Genomic DNA, 22,650 nt, shown 5'->3' on the forward strand with positions numbered 1-22,650 from the left:
GATGTTATAGGCAACATTGTTTCTTCTACTTTTTCTTCTTTGGTGATCCCTCATAACCGAGTAAGATTGTCTTCCATAAACACGGTTTTAACAGTGAGCCCGTAAGTGACTGTGGAGGACAATTCTGGATCCACGTGTCCTTCCACAGTGGAGACATAGGTTTCCGGTTGGGAGTTGATCATGGTGTGGATTTGCCAAGTGTGCCTTCCTCCTAGCACGTTTCTCCCTTGCGTCCTGAGTTCGAGTGTCTTCAAAGCCCATGACACCTTTGGTAGAGGCTGTTCTCCAACTGGAGCACTCGCACCCCAGTGTTTCCTAGTTGTCAGTGTTTATACTACATTTTTAAAGATTTGCCTTGAGAGTCTTTAAGCCTCTTTTGTTGAACACGAGCATTACGCTTTCCTTGCTGGATGGATTTTTCACATTAGAAGTAAAATATCTGTTGCTAAAGCTAAAGGTAAAGGGACCCCTGACCATTAGATCCAGTCGTGGCCGACTCTGGGGTTGCGGCGCTCATCTCGCTTTATTGGCCGAGGGAGCCAGTGTACAGCTTCAGGGTCATGTGGTCAGCATGACTAAGTCGCTTCTGGCAAAACTAGAGCAGTGCACAGAAACACCGTTTAGCTTCCCGCCGGAGCAGTACCTATTTATCTACTTGCACTTTGACGTGCTTTCAAACTGCTAGGTTGGCAGGAGCAGGGACTGAGCAATGGGAGCTCACCCCATTGCGGGGATTCGAACCGCTGACCTTCTGATCGGCAAGTCCTAGGCTCTGTGGTTTAACCCACAGCGCCACCCGCGTCCCTTGCGGGCAACAGTAGGAGAGGGCTATTGTCCCCATGCGCTACTTGTGGGCCTCCAGAAAGCATCTAATTGGCTACTGCAGGGAAGAAGATGCTGGGTGAGGCAAGCCTTTGGTCTGATCCAGCTCTTCTCATGTTTTGCAGTTCATCTGATGTATGATGGTCAACTGCTGCAGATTCAAAACTGATAGACAGTGTTGACCAGTGTTTATTTCATTTCTTTTTTAAAAAAGCTCTAGGGACTTAGATCTTTTAACCTCTTTCTTTGTTTGCTATGGACAATTTATTTCAGGGGTTTGCTTGCAGTTACTGAATATTGCACACACTCAAATAATATTTCACCTTTTCTGAAATCTTCGCATTTTGATTTCTCATATTGCAAGACTCAGCAGTGACATTTAAAATTGCTCTGGTGCAAGGCAGACACTGTTAGAAATTCTGTCTACTGGCCTAGGAACTTCCATCCCTAGTTGCAATCCTAAGCACTGTTGAATAGTGTGGGATTTACTTCTGAGTAAACATGCATAGCATTGTGCTGCAATTCATAGAATAATAGAATCATAAAGGGATCCCAAGGGTCATCTAGTCCACCCCCTGCAATGTAGGAATGTCAGTCAAAGCATCCATGACAGAAGGCCATCCAAGGAAGAAGAGTCCACAACCTTCTAAGGGAGTCTGTTCCACTGTTGAGCAGCTCTCACTGCCGTAAAGTTCTTCTAGAGCAGTGGTTCTCAAACTTGGGTCCCCAGATGGTTTTGGCCTACAACTCCCATGATCCCTAGCTCACAGGACCAGTGGTCAGGGATGATGGGAGTTGTAGGCCAAAAACAATCTGGGGACCCAAGGTTGAGAAAGGCTGTTCTAGAGGTTTAGCTAGAATCTCCTTTCTTGTAACTTGAATCCATTGGTTCGGGTCCTTTCCTCCAGAGCAGGAGAATACAAGCTTGCTCCACCCTCCATTTGACAATCCTTTATATATTTGAGGAAGGCTATTATGTCTCCTCTCAGTCTCCTCTTTGCCAGGCTGAACATACCCAATTCCCTCAACTGTTCCTCATAAGGCTTGGTTTCCAGACCCTTGAACATCTTGGTTGCCCTCCTCTGCACACGTTCCAGCTTGTCAACATCCTTCTTCAATTGTGGCACTCAGAACTGGACACAGTTTCCCAGGTGTGGTCAGCCCAAGGCAGAATAAAGTGGGACTATTACTTCCCTTGATCTCGACACTATATTTCTGTTGATGAAGCCTAGAATAGCATTAGCGTAAGTCCAGATACCTGCATCTAGGATAATTTGGTTTAAAAGTCACTTACTCCTTGGCCCATTCAAAAAGTGACTGCTATTTACATGCCATTTATTACAACATTTACACTAACTTCTTCCTAAATGTATGTTAAAACTTCATTAACAACAGGAAGATGTTGAATACTGGCATACGTTAACCTGGGTATTTTCACACTCTCCCATCAGTCTATAATGCAAATGTAAAACCTGCCTTATTAGGATGTATACAATCTTCTGTGTTCTGCTGTGCATTAACACCAAGAATGCATGCAAAGTTTTAATATCTTGCTCATGAAAACTGCATAAGCCTTATCTGACCCTAGCTTTGATATCGGCAGCTGAGGGTTGTGTTTTTTGGGGGGCACATTTTAGTTTATTTACCTGCAGGGAAGCAGAGCTCTTGCATGATTCGATCTATCAACTCAGGGTTTTGTAGGGAGAGGAGGTTAAGCAGCCTGGCTTTTTTTCAACAAACCAGTGAAATGATGAGATCTTGGCGAAGGCGATGGGGTAGTGATGGGGGACAGATCTGCCTTATTTGACAATATGGAAAGTGAAACAGATCAGAGAAAACAAAAGCTACCAGGAAGGAAATAAGATCCAGTTCTTACCATCAGTTGAGAAAATGGTGCCATCTGTGTTGAGTTGGCCACACCATCATTATGCAACGTTCTTTTTCTACAGAACCACAGCCTGAACATAAACGCTCCAAGTGTCCCTGTTTTCCAGGGACAGTCCAAGATTTACAGAAGCTGGTTTCTGATTTGATCCCAGAATGTCCCACTTTTCCTTAGGATGCCCCAATTTTGGAGAGTACAGACTAGGAGGTCCTTATTTTCATCAGAGAGGTGTTGGAGGAGACATCTCTACAGTGGTACCTTGGCTTTAGAACAGCTTAGTTTATGAACAACTTTGAAATAGAACGCTACAAACCCAGAAGTAGGTGTTCCGGTTTGTGAACTTTGCCTTGGAAGCTGAACATGTTCCTCTCCCTGTTGAGTTCTGTTTGTAAATTGAGTCCCCCGCTGCTAATCAGAGGCTTCCCATTGAGTCTGTTGGTTGTTGAGTCCTAAGCAGCCACGCAACACAGAGGTGATATTTGGAGCTTTAGTTTTTGCTATTTTTTTGCGTGGCTTTTTTTTTATTTACTGTGACTTGTTCTTCGTTTTACGGGGCTAATTTGTGACTGTGGCTTGTGACTTCGTTTTTGTGACTGTGTGGAATCTAGTTCAGCTACTGATTGATTGATTGATCGATTGTGTGACTGCGGAAATGGATAAAAAAAACCCCATCCAAACTATGACTATCATCAGTGCATGTAAGGGAAAAAAATTAATTTTAATTTTTACCATCTACAGTACTGTTTTATTTATTTTATAGTACAGTACATTGATTATTGCTTTCATTTTATGGATCAATGGTCTTCTCATTAGATAGTAAAATTCATGTTAAATTGTTGTTCTAGAGGTTGTTTTTAAAAGTCTGGAATGGGTTAATCCATTTTGCATTACTTTCTATGGGAAAGCACGCCTTGGTTTTGGAACGCTTTGGTTTTGGAACGGACTTCTGAAACGGATTAAGTTTGAGAACCAAGGTTCCACTGTATTTTCATCGGAGAAATGTTGGAGGGTATGTGAACAAATTTAAGAAAAGTGACCTCCCTTATTTGGATAGGCTTCTGAGTACCAGAGCTGAGCAAACATTTTTGGGATTTACAGAGTACATCATCCTTGACCAGGATGATAGGACAACCTCTGGAGAGCCATAGGTTCTCTTTCCCATATCTATCTCCAGATTTTGGATAGAATTGCGATTAAAATATAGAGCGCACTTCGATTTGGAAAAGGAAGTGCAGTTATGTTCAAATGGACTCTGTTTACAGGAGGAGGCTGTTTCCTGGCACCTGCCCTTAGGAAATAATTGTTCTTATTTTGTCACTTCTGCATTTGAGGGGGATACCTTTGCTGGTGTGTGTTATTACACTCTCTCAGTCTTCAAGGCTAAACCTTCTCCCCCAGTTACTAACACACCAGTCTCTGAGCATGCGGTGATGATGTGCAGTCGGAACATAGGGAAGCTGTCTTCTCCTGAGTCAGACCATTGATCCATGTAGCTCAGTGTCGTTGACACTGACTGGCAGTAATTCTCACATACCCTCCAACATTTCTGCAATGAAAATGGGGACGTCCTATTCAGCAGCAACAACAACACTCCGCCCATCTGATTGGGTTGCCCAAACCACTCTGGGCAGCTTCTTACATAACAAAAATTAAACATTAAAAAACTTCCCTGTACAGGGCTGCCTTCATACGTCTTCTAAAGGTTGTATAGTTACTTATTTCATTGGCTTGGGGGTTGCATAACTCCATACCCTCCAACATTTCTCTGATGAAAATAGGGACGTCCTAAGGAAAAGTGGGACATTTTGGGATCAAATCAGAAACCGGCTTCTCTAAATCTGGGACTGTCCCTGGAAACTAAGGACACTTGGTGGGGGTCTGGAATTTCAGATGATTTTTTGTCCCAGGCTTACCTGTAGTCACCAGAGATTGAACCCAGCACTTTCTGCATGCAAGACTGCTGAGCTATGGGGCCCTTCCTCTAGGGCTGTAATAAGCATTTTGTTGCTCTAGTGACTGCGCATCTAAATCCATGCACCAAAACACTAAAGCAGCATGCATTGCGCAGGCTGTCATTTGCTCCCTGCAGCTACTAAGAAATGTATATTTTGAACTACCGACAACACCTTGTGGGAGACAATTACCCCATGCATATTAATGGCAACGGCATCTCTGAGCACTGATCGTTATGTAGTCAAATTGCCACCACCTGTGTGTAAGAGGGACGTATCAGCAGGTTCAAGGGAATCCCAAGGTTTTCAGAAGCACTTAAAAAAAACAACAACCATTAAGGAGAAACTTTTCCCCAAACAACTCATTGAAAGCCAGACATGGTCACAGATTTGCTGAGTGTCTGTGGGATGAAGTGGGGAATGCAACAAGATATTCCGGAAAAGGGGCTGGCCGGCACATTGAGCAAGGATGCTCCATGACGCAACGTTTTGGTCACATCCTAATCATATCCAAATAACTCAGGCAACTGGATTCACAAAGCTACAACCCCCAGAACCCTAAATAAGGTACATTTCCCAGGATTCTTTGGGGAGAAAGCCATGTGTTTTAAATCTGCTTTAAATTTACGGTGTGGATGTGAGCTTTGTTGCAGATCCAGCTCACATGATTTTCTATTATATTTTGAACCTAAAAGAAAGCCCACCCCCTTAGCTGTTAAATGATAGTGGAGTGAGTGAATGCAGCATTCAGAAGACCAAGTGGAAGGTTTGATAGTAGTCTTGGGTATATTTTTCAGTTATTTCTTCGCATATAAAGTGTTGATAATATGCACAATGTACTACTGAACCAAAATGGCCCCACCCATAATGTAAATCAGGGTTTTTGAACTTGGGTCTCTAGCTTCTTTTGGACCACAATTCCCACAATCCCTGACCACTGGTCCTGCTAGATTTTTTTTTAATGGGGCAGCAAGCATAATGGTTTAATTGCACCCGGCTTTTCCAGAAGTGCCTGCCTTTTGACCAGGGAGGGTTGGAAGTTGGGACAGGAGAGAAATTTGGTTCAGCCCAGATTTTAATGTGAATCTACCCGATCCACACTTTCCAAAATAAAATGTGAACCGGAAATTCGGCTTCCCTTCAAAATTTGCGCTTCCTTGAATGTTGCGATGTGGCTCTCCACCCAAACGACTTTACGAAAACCTGACTAGTAGGGGAAAGTAGGCTGAAAGTGCATGCGTTAGGGAGAATAACAATAGGAAACGCATTCTGTTAGGGGGAATCTCTTGCAAAACTGTGTCCGCTTGGCAAAATTTTATACAGAAAGAATATGAAATCCTCCAGGAGAAATTTGCACTGAAATGCTGATGAATTTTCACGGGAACTTTTTTTTTTAAAAAGTCACAAACCAATGCAGGAATGCAGGGAACAAGAATTTAAGGTTGGCGGAATGAGAGAGTGAAGTTTAGAGATTCACCTAGCCCTGGTTGGAAATGTTACAGGAGAAATTTGCAATGAAATGCTGACGAATTTTCACGGGAAGTTAAAAAAAAAATTCACAAACGGCTGCAGGAATGTGGGGAACAAGAATTTAAGGTTGGCAAAATGAGAGAGTGAAGTTTAGAGATTCACTTAGCCCAAGATGGACTAGGAAGCTGAACTAGGTGGAGCAATTGCTAAGACCTCTTTCGATTCTCCCCCCGTCCTGCCTGTTAATTTTCTTGTGCCCTTGCTGTCCATCAATGAACTGTGTCCCCTCTTGTTTCCAGAAGGCAGGGAGTGTGTAAACTGTGGCGCTACCTCGACCCCCCTATGGAGGAGAGATGGTACGGGGCATTATCTGTGTAACGCCTGTGGACTGTATCATAAAATGAATGGGCAGAACCGCCCCCTGATAAAACCGAAGAGAAGGCTGGTAAGTGACTTGACTCTCAAAAACTGCACTAACTTCTTATTTTTCTTTTTCTTCTCCCTCCCTGTCATGTTGTGTTTTTGAATTTCCTCAGCCCAAGATGGAGAACTTTCTGGAGGGAGTAGATTTGGGCACCCCCGCCCAAAGTCTTATCTGTCTGTACAGAAGAGGGTTTTTGAGAGAGCCCAACCCCCCTTTTTCACTATGCCTGCCAAGTTATGTACCATTTCTATGTCTCTCTATATATCTCTTTTATTTTTTTATTTAAAAAAAGAATCAAGTAAGGGGTGGTGTTTTTCTTCGGCGGTTTCTAGAGGGGGGTGGCTGAAGGAAGTGGGAGCTTGGGGGGCGGGCTGGGAAGCATGCGGTAGGCATGAAAAAAGTATCCATTTCATTGTAAAAAAAAAAAGGGGGGGGATGTTTTGAAACTAGTTTTTCTCCAAAGTTGAAAGTGTCCTGGATTTAAAAGCGGTGCATCGGTTTCCCATTCATGACGACTAGTGACTTTGGGATTACATTTGTTGTTTTAAATGACACAGGATGGTATACAGTGTTCTCCATAGTCAAAGCAGACCCATCGAAATTAATACCGTCTATCATTTTGCCCAGGCTATCCATGTCCCATAAAAATTGGACCCTATTATTTCCGAATTCATGTTTTGACCTTCTCCATTTCAGTTGGTCACCTAGTTCATGGTCTGGAGCACATGATGCGCACAATTGTGGGAACGCATCTTGGCCACTTGAAATGGCTTCACACTCTAGACCTGCTGTGAGTGGGTTGTGTACAGCTATGACCGATTGTGCTTTTAGCAGGAAGTTACTCAACTCCCTTTGGAGCGGTGTTCAGTTGCGGTGCTTATGTGTGACCCTAGACACAACTGTGCAGAAATTCAACTTGACGTGAGAGAAGAGCCAGTGACCAGAGGGTTTTCCCAGTTGTCGTATGTTATTTGCCCTTTGGAAACAACTGGAAAGTTTCCAGACATTTTGGAACTGCGACTGCAGAACAGGCATGGCTAAGCTGTGGATCTCCAAATGTTGTCAGACTTCAACTCCCATCAGCCAATGGCCAAGCATGATGGGAGCTGGAGTTCCACATCATCTGGATGGACACGGGTTTGCCACCCATGTATAAAAGCACAAATCGCAAGTGCTCTATGTGGGAATAGGCTCTGGGGATTGCACCAAGTCCACCTGATAAGGCCGTGTGTTTGCATCCAGATGCCTTTGGGAAGCCTGTTACTAAGTCATGAAGGCTACTAAGTCACTTTGACTCCAGCATCTAGTTTTCAGAGGTATACTATCTCTTGAACATGGAGGTTCCATTTAGTTATAGTTGCTCACAACCATTGGGAAACTTCTGACAGGTGTTGATACCTGCCCTCCTTGACTATTAGAACCTCAAAATTCCTTATAGCCTTATTTCCAATATAAGGGTATAATAATCGGCGTGGGAATTTTGTAAGAAGACCACAAAGCTGTGGTTCATGGAGAAACATGCAAGTCCGAGGTGACCTCTAGTGTGGATGACTCAGTGGTGAAAGTTGTGAATCCTTACTTCCTTGGTTAAATTAGATGCATACGATCGGAAGCATGAGTTGAACTGGCAGGTTTTTAAACTCCATTGTTTTTGGTAATGGGCAGATTGGTTTGTCTTTGGAAGAGGCCCTGAACTGCAGGAGACTCAGAAATTGGCTTAGTCAATTGGCTTAGGGGTGGGGAGCCTGTGCCCCCTCCCCCGAGATATTGCTGGACCTCCACCTCCCATCACCAGTTGATCCACATTCTGAGATCTGCTGAGGGCATTCTTGTTCACGGTCCCACTAGCAAGTGTGTTCAGGGACGTGAGACAGGGCCTTCTTGGTGGTGGTGAATTGACTCTGGAATTCCCTCCTGCTAGGGGTGTGCTGCTGAGATGGTTTTCTGTTGTTTAGCTTGGAGGAATTGGTTAATCTGTCTTGGAGATCTAGAGTGTCGTGTCATGCTGTTTTTATTTGTATTTTAAGGATTGCATGTTTTAATATAGTTGGAAACTGCTTTGGGCCTTTTCAGAGAAAAGCAGTCTACAGGTTTTAAAAACGAAACAAGCAGACTTCCTGAGGCTCAGAGGTTTTCTCCATCTTGGATAGATGCTAATGACAGTCCTTGTTTCTTGCTTTGCCGAATTGAAAAGGAATTTGTTTGTGAACAGATTGACACCTTTGACAAGTGGTGTGCACGCATTGGTAGTGATAGTTCTGTCCAGCACTTTTTTTCTGGGAGGATGCATACCCCTAAACATTTTGCGAATCTAAGTTTGGCCTCATTGAGGGGCAGTATTTCAATATGAGTAGGAAAATGAGAATACCCCTAAACATTTTTAAAAAGAAAAACAGCACTGGTTCTGTCTGTGGTGTTTGGCCTGTGATGACCTATTCACACATGCCTAAATCTTTGATTTATGCTGCTGGTGATCCAGGGTCCAAGTCTACCTGAAGATGCAACAGCCATTTGGACTCTGCAATAGTCATCTGAGGCCCTTAGTCAAGTGCCTCCTCCGTGAGAGGCCCAGAGGGTGGCAACACGAGAACAGGGCCTCCTCTGCAGTGGCTCCCCATTTGTGGGTTGCTCTCCCCAGGGAGGCTCATGTGGCAGCACCAGTACATATCTTTAGGCGCCAGGCAAAAACATTCCTCTTCTCCGAGGCCTTTGGCTAATTAATCTACAGCCTACTAAGTTGTGTGCGTGTGTGTGTGGGTTATTGTCTTTTGTTCGTTACTGGCTTATATAATTTTGTGTTCTTATATTTTAAACCACCCTGTGATCCTTGGATGCAGGACGGTATAGAAAATTTAATAAGAATTAATAATATCTAGATTTGCCCCCCATTCACAGACAGGCTATCAGTAATTAATAGCCATTGATGCCAAAGGGGAATTGCTTCGTGAGGGTTCAGAACTGTGTCAGGATCAGGTAGAGTTGCCGTATTTTGAGGAGCAAAAAAACAAAGGACACATTTGCTGACTTCTGCTTTTAACCACGGATGGCTATGACGACTCTCATTTTACATACCCATGAAAAAGAGGACGTGTCCTGGAAAAAGAGGACATATGGCAACCCCCTTGGGCTTCCCACAGGCCTCTGGGTGGCCACTGTGAGAATAGGATGCTGGACTAGATGGGCTCTTGTGATTTTACGAGAGCGCAGAGCAAAAGAAGGGGGCTCAGGTAAGGAGAACGGGGCTCTTCCTATCTCTGATACTTACCTTCTTCCAGCTTCTTCTCCCGCCTATGTTTCTGCTTGGAAGGAGAAAGATATTGGGGAGACCTTATCTCCCACCTGGCGGAGCGGGACCAGGAGAAGCAGCTTAGGGGAGGAACGTGAATTCAAAACTAGCCCACGGGGAAAGGGTTAAGCAGCCCCTCCCCTGCCAGTGTTGCAGTCAAGAATGGAAACCAACCCCCCCCCCTTGGCTGCTTTTGATTAGAAAAGAAAGGTGGGGGGGGGGAATGCGAGGAAATTTACACATGACTGCGTGCACCGTGTCGTTTGGCCCTAAGGAAATAGGACATTTGTTTGTTTCTACATCTGTTTCTCTAAACGCTTTGGATGACTTACAATGCTGTTCCGATAGAAGAAGGGTTTTCGTGCGCGCTGTAAAGTATTACGGGGTTGGGGGGCAGAGAGGGGAAACTGAGCGACTCCGGAGTGGGGTGAAATGTGTCCCAGTGCGGTCTGCATGCAATGTCACCTTGTCCTTCCACTGCCCCCAGTTTAGGGTCCTTTTCAGTTGCGGCTGGGCTACCCCCTGCAATGGCACCCCATATGGTAGCCCGTTTGCCGTCCAGAATGAGAAAGGGTTCACTGGCTTGAGACTCCTTCTATAGCTACGGGGAGCGAACGGCCAGCCAGTGTTGACAATACAGAGCTAAAGGGTGCACCATGACTCAGCAGTGGAGCTTTATGCTTTGTGTGCTGAAGGTCCTGGGTTCAAATCCTGACACCCCCGGGTTAGAATGATGGACTAGTTGTGGGAAGATTAGGTAAACAGACTGATGCCTGCAGTCCTGGAGAGGCACTGCCGGTTAAAGAAGACCAGGATTGAGGAACAGGTTTTTGATTCGAGGGCCACATTCTCTGCTTGGTAACCTCTCGAGGGCCACATGCCCATAGTGGGAGGGGCTATGTATGTAAATGTTGCACGTCTACCTCAGGTTTCTTCCCAAAGAATCCTGGGAGTTGTAGTTCATTATGGTATCTCCATGAGGGGTAAAACTCAGTTCCCAGTTCCCTGGAAGAAGGTACAGGGTTATAAAGACTAGGACTAGCCACCCGAGAAACAGTTTCTATCCAAATGTGATTTTGGTTTTAAAAGCAGTGTAGGGAGTCTCTAGGGACGCGGGTGGCACTGTGGGTTAAACCACAGAGCCTAGGATTTGCCGATCAGAAGGTCGGTGGTTCGAATCCCCGCGACGGGGTGAGCTCCCGTTGCTCGGTCCCTGCTCCTGCCAACCTAGCAGTTCAAAAGCACATCAAAGTGCAAGTAGATAAATAGGCACTGCTATAAACGGCGTTTCCATGCGCTGCTCTGGTTCGCCAGAAGCGGCTTAGTCATGCTGGCCACATAACCCATAAGCTGTACGCCGGCTCCCTCGGCCAATAAAGCGAGATGAGCGCCACAACCCCAGAGTTGTCCGCGACTGGACCTAGTGGTCAGGGGTCCCTTTACCTTTAAGGAGTCTCTATGGGAATATATTGTATTTTTAAAATGGCGTCTTAGAGTTTTTAGGGGGCTAACCAGGTTGGGATACCTGGGATACCTGGCTTGTTGGTTTTGAATGTCTTAGGTAGATCTTTTCTTACTTTCTTTCAATTTCGTTGTTCTGTGTGGGACAATGACAATAAAGATTATCGTATTATCGTATCTATCTTTTGGGGAACTGTGCTTTAAATGCATGGTGTTTGTGGACCCTGAAAGCAGAAGAATTTGCAGTCTGCATTTTTTACCTGTTCCAAGACCCAGCCCAGGGGCTTTCTTCCCTTGAGTGCCCACACAAATTTCAGATGAACTTTCCATCTGTGAAAGCCAGACACCTGGGGAAGACCAACTCACCACTGCTGGTGAGAATAAAAGTGGTTTTTTTGCTTTTTCCCCCCTTCAGAGAAAGAGGTATAAATTTCCTGGCCCTCCCCCGTTTCCTTTTTACATGAATCATGAACAAAACTCAAGGTGCCACCTTGATCTTTTTCTAGCTGTTTCCTTTAATAGTGTCATAGAATTGTCAAGTTGGAAGGGGGTACCTAGGGTCATCTGGGAGCTGGGCATGTTTAGCCTGGAGAAGAGGAGGTTAAGGGGTGATATGATAGCCATGTTCAAATATATAAAAGGATGTCACATAGAGGAGGGAGAAAGGTTGTTTCTGCTGCTCCAGAGAAGCGGACACGGAGCAATGGCTCCAAACTACAAGAAAGAAGATTCCACCTAAGCATTAGGAAGAACTTCCTGACAGTAAGAGCTGTTCGACAGTGGAATTTGCTGCCAAGGAGTGTGGTGGAGTCTCCTTCTTTGGAGATCTTTAAGCAGAGGCTTGACAACCATATGTCAGGAGTGCTCTGATGGTGTTTCCTGCTTGGCAGGGGGTTGGACTCGATGGCCCTTGTGGTCTCTTCCAACTCTATGATTCTATGATCTAGTCCAACCCCCCGCAATGTGGGAATCACAGCTAAAGAATCCTTCAAAAGGATAATCTTTTTCTTTCCTTTACTGGGAAAAGCAAAACACCTATAAAGAACTGTTTTCGAGAGAGGACTTCAATTTGGTGCATCCCCCCCCCCCCAAATACCTCCCTTTCTCTTAACTTTCTAAACATAAATTCAGTGTAAAGCTAAACTCTTAAGAAATATCTGTGGATTGGAGATTATACATGATAAATAGTTGTCCTTCTTTCTTCCCTCCTCCCCAGTCTTGACTGCTACAACAAGGGTTGGCCCACATCTCCTTGGTCTTAGCCAGCATGGCCAATGGCGCTGGATGATGGGATTTGTAGTCCAGGAACACTGGGAGAGCTTCATCTTCCCAACCCTTACACTCGAGAAAAAAATGGACATATCAGAAGCGGCTGGGATTTATTTCTTTTTGAAAGAAAATGCACCTCCCTAGCTACGAGGGTTTGCATAGGATGGGCACATAGGGAACTGCCATGCTGCCTTATGTTTGTTTTCTCCTGCTCCAGAGAGTACAGTTGCCATATTTACGTATAAGCTAAACAAGCTATAGCATAGGGCCCCACTCTTAATATACTTCTTCTTAATTGTATTTCAGTTCAACAATTAATTACTTTGATAAAATACATATTTTGTTTTGTGCAAATGGCTTTCGAAACCACAAAACACCGGTCTTGAAAGACCTATATTGGCTCCCAGTACGTTTCCAAGCACAATTCAAAGTGTTGGTGCTGACCTTTAAAGTCCTAAATGGCCTCGGCCCAGTATACCTGAAGGAGCATCTCCACTCCCATCGTCCAGCCTGGACACTGAGGTCCAGTGCTGAGGGCTTTCTGGTGGTTCCCTCACTGCGAAAAGCCAAGTTACAGGGAACCAGGCAGAGGGCCTTCTTGGTAGTGGCACCTGCCCTCTGGAACGCCCTCCGACCAGATGTCAAAGAGAACAACAACTACCAGACTTTTAGAAGACATCTGAAGGCAGCCTTGTTTAGAGAAGCTTTTAATGTTTAACAGACCATTGTATTTTAATATTTTGTTGGAAGCCGCCCAGAGAGGCTGAGGAAACCCAGCCAGATGGGCAGGGTATAAATAAATAAATTATTATTATTATTAGGTCCATAAATTACCATGTAGCATATATTCAACACAAAAAACAGTGACAATTTGTTGTTGACAAAGGACAGCTGGACATATAAAGGGCCCCATTACTTTCATTAGCTTAGGGCCTCATCAAACCTAAATCCGGCCCTGGGAAGGTAGGTTCGAACCAATGGCTTCAAATTACAGTGGTATCTCGGGTTAAGAACTTAATTCATTCTGGAGGTCTGTTCTTAACCTGAACCTGTTCTTAACCTGAAGCACCACTTTAGCTAATGGGGCCTCCTCAGGCTGCCGCCGCGCGATTTCTGTTCTCACCCTGCAGCAAAGTTCTTAACCCGAGGTACTATTTCTGGGTTAGCAGAGTCTGTAACCTGAAGCGTCTGTAACCTGAAGCGTCTGTAACCCGAGGTACCACTGTACAAGGAAAGTGATTCCCACTAAACATCAGGGAAAGCTTTCTGACAGTAAGAGCTGTTTGACAGTGGAACAGTCTCCTTCGTGTGTGTGTGTGTGTGTGTGTTTGTGTGTGTGTGTGGACTCTTCTTTCTTGGAGCTCAACAATGCTCAAGAACTCGCCTAAGGCAGGTTTTGCTGGTAGGTTTTGCAGAGGCATTGGGTTGGCTGCTGTGAGAGCAGGATTTAGCTGGCCGTAGATGTGCCACTGGCTTGGTCCAGCAGGTTCATCTTACGTTCCCATACCATCGGTCTACTTAGCTCCACATTGCTTCTGCAAGCTCAGATTATTTTGCAAGCTCCCGATGGCTCCCATGGAATGGCAGCAGCATGCCAGGATTTCAGCCCTGGGACCTTCTGCATGCAAAGCAGGACTATCGGTCTTTCCCGAAGAGGTTTGCGGCTGTTATTTGGACGCAGGAGCTCTAGGGGGGAGGCTTAAATCTCAAGGAAGTGGGACAGCACCAAGGGAACAGCTTGATTAACCTGCTTGGCATGAGAATGCTAGCTATTAGCCCTGCCTCCTCTTCATCAGGCCCTGCCTCGAGCCCTCAGGCACATTTCACTGGGCGCTGCCCTCAGATGAACTAGGCACTACTCTTGCTCCTCCTGAATCTCAGAGGCCTTCCAGCCTTGGTGGCACTCAAGGCAGGTTGGCATGAGGCTTTGGTTGTATGCCATATCCTCAGACGCACACACAGTATAAGCACCCCTAACAGAGAACCTTGGGAACAGCAGTTTCCCTCTTGCAGAGCTTCAGTTGCAAACTATAGCTCCCAGGAGTCTTTGGAAGGAGGGAACTGTGTTTAAAATGCCTGTTGTGTACGCAACCAAAGTCTGGGTGGAGGGTACTGCTAGTGGCATCCATGCCAGCAACTTCTTCTTTTTATTGCCATCCTTTTTTATTGTTCATATAATAATAATAATTTATTATTTATACCCCACCCCTCTGGCTGGGCTTCCCCAGCCACTCTGGGCGGCTTCCAACCAAATATTAAAATACAGTCATACATCAAACATTAAAAGCTTCCCTAAACAGGGCTGCCTTCAGATGTCTTCTAAAAGTTTGGTAGTTGTTCTTCTCTTTGACATCTGGTGGGAGGGTGTTCCACAGGGCGGGTGCCACTACCGAGAAGGCCCTCTGCCTGGTTCCCTGTAACTTGGCTTCTTGCAGTGAGGGAACTGCCAGAAGGCCCTCGGCGCTGGACCTCAGTGTCCGGGTAGAACCATGGGGGTGGAGACGCTTCTTCAGATATACGGGACCGAGGCCGTTTAGGGCTTTAAAGGTCAGCACCAACACTTTGAATTGTGCTTGGAAACATACTGTTCATGTCTCAGAGTGCAGCTTAGATTTTAATGACCAGTTCCAGGGCTGAGCCCTGCTGTCACCCTAGATTAAATTCTGCTCTCCGTCATGTGATCATACGCCCTTTCCAGTCCTCTCTATATTAAGGTATCTTCAATATGAATTGATTTAACCATCTTGTGGATCGCCTAGCGTTCTGTACCGGCTGAGCTGATTGACATCCAACGCCCTTTAAAAATGTGTTGTGGAGCGGGGATTATTGGCTTGTTTTGTTTTTATTACGCATTCTGTATTTTTATATTGTGATTTTATGTTGCAACTGCCCTGGAACCTGCGGGTAGAGGGCGGTGTACATATTTAATAAATAATAATAATCATTTTACAAAACGCATTGCACCACAATGTGGCAGGTGTCTAAATCAATGTTGCCACATCCCCAAGGCATGGCAGAGATAACTTACGGTACCTCAAATAGGCTTTGCTACAGAACTCTGGTGTGCATCAGTCCTTAAAGCCAACGTCTACAGATGCCAAGGACTCAGTGCAGTTCAAGTTAAATGTATTTTGTTTCCACTGATTTCAGTATCAATTTTAAGCATGGCCTTAAAGCTCAAATTTGAATGGCCCTGGGGCAAACTGGAAGTGTGATATGTTTTCAAGGTATCCATGGCTGTGAATTTGGGGTTGTTGGTTTTTTGTCATTTTCTTATATCCTCTGTGGAGCTAAGCATACTCCAAGATTGATAGTGCTCTAGGAGTGTGGATTTTTGGTAACTAGAATAGAGTTCAGCATCCTCAAACTCTCATATTGAAAAATAAGCAGATTCCTAGTCCCTAGGGTGACAAATCTAGGCTTTATAAGTGTGCGGGCAACAATGATTTGGTGAAAATTCAGGAGGCAGAGGTTGGTACACAGAATTGCCATTGGTTGTATGCAGTGGTGGCTCGCAAGACGAAATTAATCCGTTCCGCGAGTCTCTTCATCTTGCGGTTTTTTCGTCTTGCGAAGCATGGCTATTAGCGGATTAGCACTATTAGCGGTTTAGCGGCTTAGCGGCTATTAGCGGCTTAGCGGCTATTAGCGGCTTAGCGGCTTAGAAAAAGGGGGGGGGAAGGGAAAAAACTTGCAAGAACTCGCAAGACGTTTCGTCTTGCAAAGCAAGCCCATAGGGAAATTCGTCTTGCGAAGCACCTCAAAAGACGGAAAACTATTTCGTCTAGCGAGTTTTTCGTCTTGCGAGGCATTCGTCTTGCGGGGCACCACTGTATTTGCATGTGGGTGTAGAAGGCTGTCGGCAGAGAACTCTCTGTACACACATTTCCCCCTACCCTATGCAGTTACTGGGAGTTGCAGGTGGGCAGAGTGTGTTATCTCCTGCTTAGGGGCTTCCCATGGGCATCTAGTTGGCCACTGTGAGAAAAAGATGCTGGACTAGGTGGGCCATTGGCCTGATCCTGCAGGTGTTTCCTGTGTTCCTAGGCTGTAACCTCCCAGCACAAACAAAAGAAATAACTGCAGATGGGCCAAGTTACAGGGTGCATTCTGCTTGCAGAATTCAGTTTTCCCTTGTGCATAAATTGCACTAATGTTGCACAGAATTCTGGTGGTGGTTTTTTCTTTGGAGCACAGAACACATCCATTGACAATTCTTGGCAGACATATTTTCTTTTTAGGTTTGCTCTGCTTGCCTGGCGAGATATATGCAGTCATTGGACTTAAGTCCATTGATTTCACTGGAGGCTCATCCATTATACTTAACCTTTGCCCCAAGCTATTTAGGGACAGGGACGCAGGTGGCGCTGTGGGTTAAAGCCTCAGCGCCTAGGGCTTGCCGATCGAAAGGTCGGCGGTTCGAATCCCTGCGGCGGGGTGCGCTCCCGCTGCTCGGTCCCCAGCGCCTGCCAACCTAGCAGTTCGAAAGCACCTCCGGGTGCAAGTAGATAAATAGGGACCGCTTACCAGCGGGAAGGTAAACGGCGTTTCCGTGTGCGGCTCTGGCTCGCCAGATGCAGCTTTGTCACGCTGGCCACGTGACCCGGAAGTGTCTTCGGACAGCGCTGGCCCCTGGCCTCTTAAGTGAGATGGGCGCACAACCCCAGAGTCTGTCAAGACTGGCCCGTACGGGCAGGGGTACCTTTACCTTTTTATTTAGGGACAGGTTTAGTCTTTGAAATGCTTTGTCAGAGCAGGTTTCTTCCCCCCTTTTTCTTTTACACCTGGTGCTTTTGATGCAAAAACCTGCTCTTTAATGCAGAACTGGAACAAACACCAATTCAGGTCTCCTGGCTGTTGCCATTTGCTCTGAATCAGCGATAAAAAACGATTTTTTTAAAAAAAAAGTACTCTGACATTGCACTTTAAAGCACAGACCTGGGTCGCCAGCTGTTGCTGGACTACAACTCCCATGATCCCTAGCTAGCAGGACCAGTGGTCAGGGATGATGGGAATTGTAGTCCAAAAAACGCAGCTGGCGATGCAAGTTTGGGAAACCCTGCATTAGTTGGACACCAGTGGCAGAAACTACTCAGCCTTTAAACTGTAGTTGAGGACAAAAGATGGGGTCCTATTCTATGGCATACTTAGCATCAGAATGAATGCGACTGCGAAGGATTACCCAGATAATTCTCTTTTACGGGAGTACGTCAGTTAAAAAAGCAGAGCACACGTGATATTTTGCAAATAGATGGGACCAGGTTCAATCCCTTGGCATTGCTAGTTAAGAGTAAGAATAAATGTTGCAGGCAAGGGGAGTTGCGAAAGCTTCTGTAAAATAGGTTACTGGATGGACTGTTGGCCTGATATGGTATAAAGTCTCTCCGTATGGACTGACGGAGTTTGTTAGTCATGGTATAATTGCGGCTGGAGCCAAGGGAACCTTATTTGGGAGACTGTTTTTCTATCATGTAGAAAAACAACATCAGTCCGTGTTTGTGGGTGTTTTTGAGCATTTGTTTACAGCGAACCTGTATGGGTTGCCCCTCCCTAGGAAAAAATAGTTTGACAGAGGGGATGGAATTCAGGGGCAATGGGGGAAAGTCTCTGTTCCTGGTATCTTCAGTTAAAAGGATCAGGGTTTGAGAAGAGTCTTTTCTGGAGACCTGCTGCCTTGACAGTAAGGGTACCAGAATTGTGGGCTAGTCTGACCTGGTAAAAGGCAGTCTGTTAGGGGACCATTAACCATGCATAATTGTCTATCCAGGTGCTTCAAATCTCTCTCCCCAGTCTTCCCCATAGAAAGAGTTATTGAGCCCTGGTGGTTTGGTAAGAAATGTGTTCATGTATTTTGTATGCAAATGTACAAAATGCCTGAACTGAAAACGCAGCCAATCCTCTAAATACACACTTGTTTGAGTTTTGCGGTGCACCTCTTCAGCCCCAAAATGTGCACGTTTTAAGGAAAATTGCCCACAAAGACGAAAAGAAATTGCATGCAAAATGGATAGGATGGACACCTCAAAATATACATATTAGGAAAAAATATGTGCAAAATGAATGTGAATTTCTGTGCAGACTTGAAAACAGTAATTTGCAAATGAATGCAGTTATGAATTGATCTGGATTTAAGATTGTGGAGAAACAGATTCTGCTTGTGGTCTTCCTGTAGACTTCTGGTTGGTCCTTGTGGAAACAGAACTGCATGAGTCTTTGCCCTGACCCAGTAGGTTCTTCTCTTCTTATTTCTCCATCTCTAGTCTCCTTACATTGTTGATGGTGTTAATTTTGCCTTAGTGGGCCATGCATAGAGTTCAGTTCACCTGATCTATAATGAACAGCAATTGCACCAGCACCACCAATGCAATGTTATAGAATTCTATAACATCTCCACTGAAAGCAGCTACTTTGGCACCAGTGGGGTTCTGCTGTAGCCTTAAACTCACGACGCAGGAGTAGGTTTTTTAAAAAAATTGGTGTGACTTACGGGTTTATGACTGTGGCGTTAAGACGACGCATCCTTTGCACTGCAAGCCTTTTGATATCCTCTTATTGGAACAACCAGCCTTCACCCAGCCAATCACGTACACAAAAGACTTTAAGAATTACTTTTGGCAAAGATGCCTCTATGATTCATTATTTGGCAAAACTGCCTATTCTTTTCCATTTGTGATGCAGGAATCTCTTGGAGTATGAATATATGCTTTATATTTCCAATCCCCACATGTGAAAACAACAAGGCTCTTCCACGTTGCGAAAGATTGCTAAGCCGTTACAATAATTTCAGCATGACAGCTTAATGATTTGGTATTCCACACTGTGGAATACGCTGGCTTTTCCTCATTTTTGCTATTTGATGCAACACAGCGGGGACATGATTTTTGCCTTGCTCTTCTCCTAAGGGACACAGGCTCTCCGTATGACTTTCTTAAAAAACGAGGCAGTGCCTCTTAAAATCAACAATAGGGATTCTGTCCCCCCAGGATGGGAAGATGGATTCCTTCACAATGGTGGAACAGGCTCACTCCATACCCTCCAACATTTCTCCGATGAAAATAGGGATAATGCATAATAATAATAATAATAATAATAATAATAATAATTTTACTATTTATACCCCACCCATCTGAGTGGGTTGCCCCAGCCACTCTGAGCAGCTTCCAACGTATATAAAAACATAAAAAACTTCCCTATACAGGGCTGCCTTCAGATGGCTCAGGAGTCACATAACTCCAAACCATCCAACATTTCTCCGATGAAAATAGGGACATCCTAAGGAAAAGCGGGACATTCTGAATCAGGAACTGGGATGGCTTCTGTTAATCCAGGACTGCCTCTGGAAAAAGAGGGGCACTTGGGGGGGTCTGTCAGGTCTGGGGGCAGAGCAGTTGCTTTGGGGTTAATGCCTCAACGCTTACCTCCCTCCATCTCCAGGTTCTGGGGATGGGGAGATGATTCTGTATCCTTGCACATCATTCTATAACTAGGGTAGCCTTTCACAGAGACATAGAATCATAGAATTGGAAGGGACAGGGACCCCAAAGTTCATGAGAGCCAGTGTGGTGTAGTGGTTAAGAGCGGTAGTCTTGTAATCTGGGGAACCAAGTTCGCGTCTCCGCTCCTCCACATGCAGTTGCTGGGTGACCTTGGGCCAGTCACACTTCTCTGAAGTCTCTCAGCCCCACTCACCTCACAGAGTGTTTGTTGTGGGGGAGGAAGGGAAAGGAGAATGTTAGCCGCTTTGAGACTCCTGAAGGGGAGTGAAAGGCGGGATATCAAATCCAAACTACTACTCCTCCTCCTCCTCCTCCTCCTCCTCTTCTTCTTCTTCTTCTTCATCATCATCATCTAGTCCAATCCTCATTGACCTCAGGCGGCGTGGCTATTGCTCAGGGATGAAAGGCACTTATTTCTTCACAATGCAGACATGGTGTGTTTGTTAAAGGATGTGGTGTGCCTCTGAAAAAAACAAAAAACAGGTTTCTAGAAAACTAGGTGCCAGGAAGAAGGGTTTGACACACTGTGTGTGTGTGTGTGTGTGTGTGTGTGTGTGTGTGTGTGTGCGCAATGATTCACTGCAGTATGTGAGTTCCCCAGCCCTGAAGTCTGAACTGGGACAGTCCAAACAGGGAAGAAACTAAGCTTTGTGCAAAACCTGGGCTGGAATGACTCCCGACTCCTGTGGAACAGAACACCTAAAACACAGGCCCGATTTCCCTAACATTACAGTTTCTTGGCTGCTTGTTATGGCTGCTTTATTTCAGACATGATTCTAGCCTCTTCACAGTTTCTAAACGCCTGGCAAAAAGATCCGTATACAACCTGGTGCATGTGCTAGTCAGCTAAACTAAAGATCATAATCCAACATAATCCCCAAGATTTGGGGATGCAAGACTTGATACTTTAAAGTAGCTTTTTAAACCAAGTCAAAAAGTTGGATAGTAGTCAGTGGACTCTTGTCACTTCTATGTCATTTCCTTCCTGGGATATGATGCAATATTTTTTTGACAGAGAGTTGATGTAAGGTAAATGGCAGGCTAAGAGCCCAAATTCTCTTTTAAATCCCTGGTCAGCCAGGAATGTTCTAGCTGGCTTTAGTCCTTTAATTCAGTTGCCTACCTGTAAAATGGGCATAACAACACTGGCCCTTTGTACGGTGATATTATTGCCACCTTGTACATATTTCTGAAATCCTTGGCTTTCAAAATCAGTTTCTGGAGAATCAACTTGACTTAAAACCCCAGGCTTAAATTAAGCTTCTGATTTAAGGCAGAGAGATTGGACAAGCTAGACGGTGCTGTGATGTTGTTGTCTTCTGAAAACATGTATTAACTAGCAAGCCTGTTCCAAAATCCCCATTACTGGTGCACAAAGGGTTTTCACACATTCATAATTTTTCTAGACTCCTCATATTTCGGAAACCATTTTCTCTAATAAATAAATAAAAAGTATCAAGAGAATTGTTTAGTATTTTTAGTTGGTGTTGTAGGAGGGAACAGCCCCAGTGAAAAAAAAGTAAATTTTTCATGGCTCGTGGATAACAGAAGATGTGTGCTGTTACTTTGATGCAATTAATCAATGGGAAATCTATGGATACAATACACTATGGATAGAACACAACCCAAGTCATCGTCAACCTCTTAATACTTTGTTTCAGTGCTGCAAGATGCATAAATATATATACAGAACGTGAGGAAATGCCCACAACTATACTCTAGCTGCAACAATCCCTGTAACAATCCCTGCCACTTATTGTGGCAAATGTCTGTAATTGACTATACAGTGGTGCCCCGCAAGACGAATGCCTGGCAAGACGGAAAACCCGCTAGACGAAAGGGTTTTCCGTTTTGGAGGTGCTTCGCAAAACAAATTTCCTATGGGCTTGCTTCGCAAGACGAAAATGTCTTGCGAGTTCCTGCGGGGTTCCCCCCCCCTTTTCTAAGCCGCTAAGCCGCTTATCTGCTTATCCGCTAAGCCGCTAAGCCGTCAATGGGCTTACTTCGCAAGACGAAAAAACCGCTAGACGAAGAGACTTGCAGAACGGATTAATTTCGTCTTGCGAGGCACCACTGTAATTCACTGCTTTGCATATACATCAATGCTCCATTTTTGACATCTTTGTAACACGCTTGTCTTTTCTTTTTCTACCCCAGTCAGCGGCAAGAAGGGCAGGAACATCGTGCGCAAATTGCCAGACCACCACCACCACCCTGTGGAGGAGGAACGCCAACGGAGACCCTGTGTGCAACGCCTGTGGGCTGTATTACAAGCTCCACAATGTAAGTGAGGCGGTAACTCTCTGAAGAATACCTTTTGGGGTTTAAACTAGGATAGAATATACTGCATTTTTCACTCTATAGGATGCAGTTTTACCCCTCCCAAAATTAAGGGTGTGTGCGTCCTATGGAGCGAATGCAGGCTCCTTGGCTTCAGTGATAGCAACGCGAAGCCTTCGAAGCGCAGAGGGAGCGTTCCCTCCGCACTCTGGAGGCTTTGCGTTGCTTTCGCTGAAGCCTGGAGAGCGAGAGGGGTCGGTGTAAGACTCTCCTGGCTTCAGCAGAGAGGGAGAGCTGCGCAGCGC

The 22,650-nt window shown here is 45.1% G+C and overlaps 1 protein-coding gene across 9 annotated transcripts in view; it reads left to right on the plus strand.

Moving 5' to 3' along the window:
* The window catches only part of GATA3 (GATA binding protein 3), a 77,015-nt gene that overhangs the window by 46,960 nt on the left and 7,405 nt on the right, over window positions 1-22,650 (plus strand). For 6 of the 9 annotated variants that reach the window (XM_079992824.1, XM_079992826.1, XM_079992825.1 and 3 more), the window contains exons 4-5: window positions 6,429-6,574; window positions 22,223-22,348. In XM_079992824.1, coding sequence (XP_079848950.1) covers window positions 6,429-6,574; window positions 22,223-22,348 — 272 coding nt within the window. Of the gene's footprint in view, window positions 1-6,428; window positions 6,575-6,665; window positions 6,792-22,222; window positions 22,349-22,650 lie in introns of all 9 variants that reach the window. The other 3 variants (XM_079992828.1, XM_079992829.1, XM_079992830.1) reach the window with 2 other exon arrangements.

The sequence above is a fragment of the Podarcis cretensis genome (assembly GCF_951804945.1).
Source record: "Podarcis cretensis genome assembly, chromosome: 10".
NCBI classification, from domain to species: Eukaryota; Metazoa; Chordata; class Lepidosauria; order Squamata; family Lacertidae; genus Podarcis; species Podarcis cretensis.